This window comes from Aegilops tauschii, chromosome 5, assembly GCF_002575655.3.
Source record: "Aegilops tauschii subsp. strangulata cultivar AL8/78 chromosome 5, Aet v6.0, whole genome shotgun sequence".
Taxonomy (NCBI): Eukaryota; Viridiplantae; Streptophyta; class Magnoliopsida; order Poales; family Poaceae; genus Aegilops; species Aegilops tauschii.
Window position 1 is genome coordinate 31150068 of NC_053039.3, and position 7521 is coordinate 31157588.

General features: G+C 48.3%; 1 protein-coding gene across 1 annotated transcript; it reads left to right on the forward strand.

Annotated features, from left to right (window-relative positions):
- The first annotated feature begins 5577 nt into the window (after nt 1–5577).
- Nucleotides 5578–7070, forward strand: LOC109768278 (ervatamin-B-like). Its single transcript, XM_020327013.4, has 2 exons — nt 5578–6055; nt 6151–7070. The coding sequence occupies exons 1-2, from the start codon at nt 5578–5580 to the stop codon at nt 6744–6746; spliced, it is 1074 nt and encodes a 357-aa protein (XP_020182602.1). The 3' UTR covers nt 6747–7070.
- Nucleotides 7071–7521: the final 451 nt, after the last annotated feature.

The window sequence follows — 7521 nt, forward strand, 5'->3', positions numbered from 1 at the left end:
CCACCAAAGCCCATCGGAACCCATCATGTTTCGACCATACTCGAAATTTGACGGTAAAGTCTCCATAAACCACATTCAACACTTCAAAAGATTCGCACTTCACCCCGAGTAGGATCCCACCGGACGACCCCTTGGAGGTGAAACGTGCCAGTCATAATCAACCCCGCCTGAAATTGTGTTTAAGAATTGCGATGTATAATTATCTGGTCCTGCTTCTAATAGAGCCATAAAATCCAATTTATGCTCTATCGCGCTATCTCTAAGGAATCTCCTTTTAGCCAAGTCCGCTAGACCTCTCCTATTCCAGAAAATCCCTTTCATATATCATCGTGGAATCTTTTCTTTTGTCTAACTCTAGCACTTCTATGCACTACCGATGTAGGATAAACCTTCCTCTTCCAAGAACTTTTTGGTTTATCTGTCACCATCTCCGCGTCATCACGACCAGTGGGAATGGTAGAACTGACATCTGTTTGCAGAGGGGCCATATACCCCTCTGAAACTACATCCTCATCCTCATTATCTATGCCCTCCGTGGGCAAATCCTCACATAGGGACTCTAGTGTGGTAACCCCAAGCTTATTAATATAAAAATTATTCAAAGGTTTGACTGCTGTCATGTTTCGGATTAAATCTATGGCTCTGTCAGCTTCTAGGTCTAAGAAATCATTAATGGATTTGGCGGTTTCTTTGCCATTGTTACCAAGCGATATCCCTAGGTTGTGGGTTTTATCTAAAATCTCATGTTCGGGAAAGTGAAGAATGGAACAACTGGTATTACTGACATACCTGTATTTGCTACAATATCTTGAAGCTTGGCGGCCATCATTGCTCGACCCATCTCTAAGTCATCGGCATCCCGCTGAGACTGAATTCGATGACTAAAGTGTATGTCCTCAGACGCAGGATCCGGGATCCCACTGAAAGCAATCACTTCCTCCGTAGTCATGCCGCCCGAGCTTTGGCCGCCTGCCATATGCCTAGCGACTGCAGCCATAGGAGACAGTGTTGTCTCGGACTGACCCTCAAGTGCACCGTCCACCCTGTCCGTCCGTGCACTGGAGTCAGACAGACGGCCCTCCGTCCCAAACAGGGATGCCACCTCCTGTGGCGTGCTAGTCTGTCGTGGTGTAGAAGATCGTGGGGTAGGGGGGTCACATCCGACCGACTCACCATATACGTCCCCTCTCCCACAGGTGATGTAGCCGCCTGAACAGACCGCCCCTCCCCCCTCTCTTGAGGGCTCGAACCAAAAGTGGGCGATAATGGGGAAGGCGGAGTAGTCTCTTGGGCCTCCTGCCTAATATGAACCACATCCGCCTCCACCTGTGAGGAACCCTGAATGGGCTCCCGATGCTGCTGCTCAACTGCCAAATCCGTGTTAATGTTGTCATCCTCCATCTCCATCTCCACCCGGTCGCCCCATAAGAGACTCAGTGCTTACATCGCCTGAAATGAACCAAAGCGCAAAGAAGTTGTAGGAGTAGATGAGGGGGGCGACCCCTTATCCGCCCTCGGCTGTGCCGGCTGAGTGGGCTTGGCCACCGGTAGATTCTGACCAGCAAAACCATCAGACTTCCCATCTGTCTCTTTGTTACCGTTGTCATCACCCCTGTCTGTCATGTCCACATCTTTACTTGTAGACCCATTATCTGTCTCACGACTCTCCTCAACCACAACCTGGGTATCATAAGCCACTCCATCGTACACCCATGGAACAGAGTCCGGAACATACTCCGAATCCAGATCACTAACAAGCATCCTCGCAGCGCCATGCATACGGGTGAAAGGCATGTCAACTTTCTCAGTTTTACCCAGCAACGACCCGAGACTCCAGACAATGATGAAGTCATTAAGCAGTTCCTCTGGTACACCTGACAATCTGACCCTTATGCGCTCTAATTGTGATCCCGTCGGCTCTGGTTTTTTGCATTCATCAAACTCAAGAACACACTTGCTACCAGTCACCCTACTGAACCCAAACTTCAACAACCGATCAAGATCCTCCCTCCTGGGAAACTCTACTCTGTATACCTGATCATTCACAGAAACAGGAGAGCAATGGAAGGACTCCGAAACCAGTCGTTTGAGCTCCCGAGCCACCTGCTCCTCTGTCAGTGTCCCCTTAGTCACTTTCACTAGACCGAACGTCGAACCCTCCGGACGAGAGGTCACCGAGACCATGCATGGAGTCTCAAAGAACATAATTTTATTATTGCAAACACCATATATAGTCACCATAGGCTTAGGAACTGAAAGCAAAGGACAGTTATCAGATGAGTGCCCAGGTTTGAGACAAATGTCACACAGGACTGCCGTGAAATCAATCACGAAGTGACCTGGCTCACCACATCGATAACAACTCATTGTTTCCTTCTTACGCGCCGCTTTATTAGCATGCGCCGTCTCCGCTTTGTCGCTACCTTTGTCACTCTGAGTATCTCTGACATTTGAAAGTGTGGACGTGGGAACCATCACTGCTGCCAATGCATTAACTGCGTCCACTGCAGCCTTAGGCAGTGTTGCAGAGGAGGAAGTGGCGACATCGACAGGTCATCTATACCCCCACCCCATCTCATTCTTAATTTCCTTTTACTCATCCTGTAACCCTTTATCTCTAGTAATCACAATGAAGGCAGCCAAGCTGCGTTCCATCCAAAAAAGTGTTCAAAACAAAGCTTTGCTGGTTATGAATTTGCGCAAGTGCTTTAACATGTTTGATATCCCTGGGTTCATGTTGGTCAGTGTCGTGGTTCTAAGGCTGACAGTAGAATGGGGGTAGGTATGAGGAGGCAAGATCCCAGCTATGGCGAAGTTGTACACACAAGATTTACGAGTTCAGGCCCTTCACGGTGGAAGTAATAGCCCTACGTCTCGGGCCAGGAGGCGGTCGACTGGATTATATGTGTGTAGAGTTACAAGGGGTACGAACCCTTGTCCCTGAGGAGGGGGTGGCTTATATAGAGTTCGCCAGCCCCCCCCCCCCCCCCCCCCCCCCGCCCTTAGTTACACAGGGTTTAAGGTACATAAAGATGGGGCGTTTCCAGTAAGGCCAATAATAAAGTGACATAAATGACCATTAAGTCTATGGAGTAAACGTCCGACCGTTGCTGTGCAGAGTGGCTTTAGATCTTCTGTCCGTCGAGTGATTTCTCTTTCGGTCGAGTGACATTGATTCTTCCGAGTGGAATGCTTCTGGTCGAGTGGATGTTGCTATCCCTTGAATGCTTCTGACTTTAGGGTGACGCAGTGGCGGAGCTAGCATTTGACAGCAGGGTGGTCCGCCTTCAAAAAAACAATTTTTTTAGAACAACTATGACATGTAAACATTTTAACTAATTGCAAATATCACATAAATAGATCAATATTGTCTTATAAACACATTAAAATTCTCATTCAAGTGTCAATTTTGCATAAAAGAAGCTTAGATAGTACATAGTATTTACATTGAGAAGTGAAAGAAGACTATTTTCCGGCCTACGCTTTTACATAGCCATGAATGTATCCAATATATCATTATCATTTACCTCAGAAAAAAGAATCCATCTCAATAATGTAACAAGGCAATCATCCAAAAGAGTATCATCCAACTTATTTCTCAACTTGCTCTTGACTGAAACATGTTGGTGAAGAAATTCTGCAATATCTCCGGTCCTCTTCATTCTTCAATAATTCTGCAATAAGAATTTACTCGCTGTCAATCATAAATTCATAATGACACAACTGAATAGAAATAATATGCTTAATTAGGTGTTTGTTCATCGGTTCATCTTCATCAGTTTGTGTATTCGTACTGTCCAGTGCACAACACAAAAAAATAGCAAGCAAACCCTAAGTAAAAGATTGGGGAATTGGGGAGTGGATGAACGGCACCTCAAATCAGGCCGAGCCAAGTGCAGTAGTGCGGACTAGGCGGCTGCAGCCGGCTTGCAGGGGCACCAGGCGGCTGGGACAGGGCAGGATCACGGCCTGGGATGGTGGTGCGGCTCGCGCCGAGCGATTGGCAGGCCGAATGCGCAACGGGGAGGCAGGAGCGGAGGAGCCTCATGGCTGCTAAGCGGCCGGCAAGGGCGGCCACAGGCGATGCAGGCGGGGACGGGGCGGCCGGCGGCTGGGTATCGGACAGAGGGTCTCGCGCGCGTACCTGGTGTCGCTACGAGCGAGAGGTGTTTTTCGTTCTAGGTTAAGTTGCTGGGCCGTTTTTTTCTTCTCTGGCCCATCTCTATAGGTATAGGTATATAGGCCGGGTCAAAATCCCAGGGTGGGCCGCGGCCCACCCTGACCACCCTGTAGCTCCGCCCCATGGGTGACGTCTTAGGAAGGGTGTATAGGTCAGGCCTATGACCCTACCCTAGATACATAGCTTCATCAGTCAAAAATTCTTAGTACAACAATGACATTGTTCCTGGAAATCATATGGAAGGATCTTTTTGTTGTAAGGCTAACCTCAAGCTATTGGATGCTTATAAGTCCATGGAATTCGGGAGATGGTAAAAGTATTCTGTTGTGGGTAGACTAGTGATTTGATGAGTGCTCCATTTCAAGTTGCCTCACCTCATCTCCTTTGCCAAGGAGAGAAAGTTCTTCACAAACAGTCTTTACAACCTTTTCCATTTGCCCTTGTCTTTACATGCCTTCTAGTAATTTAGTAATTTATCCAAGTGGAAGAAATATGTGCCACCCTCCATGGCCAGGAAAACAAAATCTCCTTGGACACGTGGAGCTAAAGTAGTATAGAAAGTTGTGATTGCTTACCAGCCAACATCTCCCCACTATAGATTTAGGGAAGTTCATGCCAGGCCAAGCATTAAGCCTTCTTCTTGCCAGTTCTTAATGATAAATTCAATAGAGGAAATCTGCTGCATGGAAAGAATTTTGTATTGCAAGATTATAGTTGTGCTGCCCTGGCCCGGTGTTGTACTCAAGTGGAGACTCTTCATCATCTTTATTGGATTTACCCTTTTTCTGAGAAATTAATTAATGATGAAATTTTTGCTTGCCCTCAAAGAGGCAGGAATCAAGCGTTTCCTGACTTGAAGAAGAAATTAGAGGTTCTTTTCTTCATGGAGATAATCATTCTTGCAGCTTGGGTCATCTAGATGTTTGGGAATGACAGAATTTTCTGAACTAAGGTACCTAGTTTAATGAGATAGAAGCAAATTTACTTTCATGAGTTTTCGGTGTTTGGTTATAAGATTAAAAAAATTAGCATGACAAGGATTTGCCGTGCTTGCTGAACGAAATTGCCATCCTCGCGACAACTAAATTTGTCATAAAAAGCAATCGTTTTGTCATGCTAAAAAAACCTGAGGTTCGATTTGTAGTGAAATCCCTAAATCTTTATCGAGTTTCTAGCTAGTTAATTGAACCATCCGACTGAGTCCTTACTGTCGACCAATTCACCAAGAAACTCATCAGACACCTTCATGAACCAAAGTCTTGCACAATTTTGTATCATGCGCATCATGCGCCAACAACTCATGACGTGCATGACCACGCATAGATCTCCAAGGCGCCTATATAAACATTAGCTCCGGTGCATGCATTTCCACACAGCCCAAGTTAAACAACCACAACATGGCTTCCTCCATGCCTTGCCTTGTCCTACTCTTGGGCATGGCATGCCTTCTGCAGGCATCACTAACAGCGGCCAAGACGCCGCCGTGGGAGCTGCCAGAGTCCGAGATGAGGGCCAAGTGGTCCAGGTGGATGACCAAGTACTCGAAGCGCTACTCTGGTCCCGAGGAGAAGGAGAAGCGGTACCAGATCTTCAAGCAGAACACCAACTCCATCGGCGCTTTCGCCAGCCAGACCACGGTCAATGCCGTTGTCGGCGGGTTCGGGCCCCAGACCATCACCACGGTCACCGTCGGCATGAACAGGTTCGGCGACCTCAACCCCAGCGAGGTCGTCGAGCAGTTCACTGGGTCCAACAACACTGGCTTCATCCCAGAAGCTCCCACCTACCTCCCCTATGAGGACTCCCGGAAGTCGTGCTGCGTCGACTGGCGCTCCCATGGCGCCGTCACCGGTGTCAAGTTTCAGGGCTCTTGCTGTAAGCTACGCACGCTATATTTTTTTGGTATACAAATGTTGATCAGTCCATTCTTTTAGCTCGGTATAATGGGCACATGTGATACATGGTGACAGTGTCATGCTGGGCATTCGCGGCGGTGGCGGCCATCGAGGGCATGAACAAGATCAGGACCGGCGAGCTGGTGTCGCTGTCGGAGCAGCAGCTTGTGGACTGCGACACCAGCAGCAGCGGCTGCAGCGGCGGCCGCTCCGACACCGCGCTGGGCCTCGTGGCCTCTCATGGCGGCATCACGTCGGAGGAGAGGTACCCGTACAGCGGCTATTCCGGCAGCTGTGAGGTGGACAAGCTGCTGTTTGACCACCAGGCATCTGTCAAGGGGTTCAAGTCCGTGCCACCCAACGACGAGCGGCAGCTGGCGCTGGCCGTGGCGCAACAGCCCGTGACGGTGTACATCGACGCCAGCGCGTGGGACTTCCAGTTCTACTCGGGCGGCATCTACAAAGGCCCCTGCTCTGCCGAGGCCGGGAGGGTGAACCACGCCGTCACCATCGTCGGCTACTGCGAGCAGTTCGGTGAGAAGTTTTGGATAGCCAAGAACTCGTGGAGCAACGACTGGGGCGAACAGGGATACATCTACCTCGCCAAGGACGTCTACTGGCCCATGGGCACCTGCGGCCTCGCCACCTCGCCCTTCTACCCAACAGCTTGAGCTTGAGCAACACCCACTGCCATGCCTAGGCACGTAGGGCTTTTGCGCGCAATATTTGCTTATTTTGACTGCATCGTTAGGGCGGACAGATGGTTAAGAGTGGTCGATGGATGTGTGTAGTATTGTTTCCTTATCGTTGTGATATTGCAAAAATTAATGTACTCAATAATAATGATGGCTTGAGTGTACTCGGTAAAATATAAACTTGCATCGACAAATCTGTCACATCACATGACATTATCCCATGTTAGAAACAATCAAACATGGAGCCAGCGTCAGCTCAAGTGCGAAGCAAAAGTTCACTCAAAACTGAATTCCTGAAAATAGTGAACCACGCCGTCACCATCGCCGGGAGTATATATTTTTATGAGTGGCCTGAATGTCAACTTCTTGATGAACTGAAAACTTCAACGTATGTATATTTAAACTGGATGAAATGCTACTAGATGGAGAAAAAAGGTAAGTGCTTTCTTAACTGAATAACTGGATCAATTGGTTCTTCCACCTGATCTCCTTCCTTATTTCTTGCACTCCTCTCCCGCACGTCAACTTTGCCCGAAGCGCCACTCCTCCTCCCCTCCCAATTTTTTTGTTCTTACTCATCCTCCCATGGCGCTCCCATCCTAATCGACCGCAGAGCGGTAGGAAATGATGGAGAGTATATATAGCTCCAATAGACGGACTAACACAGATCATATAGGCCGAAAAGTGTCTTCAAGAATAACAAGCTTTGTGCGATGGTTACAATTTTAATCCAAGTATAGTAACCGAGGCG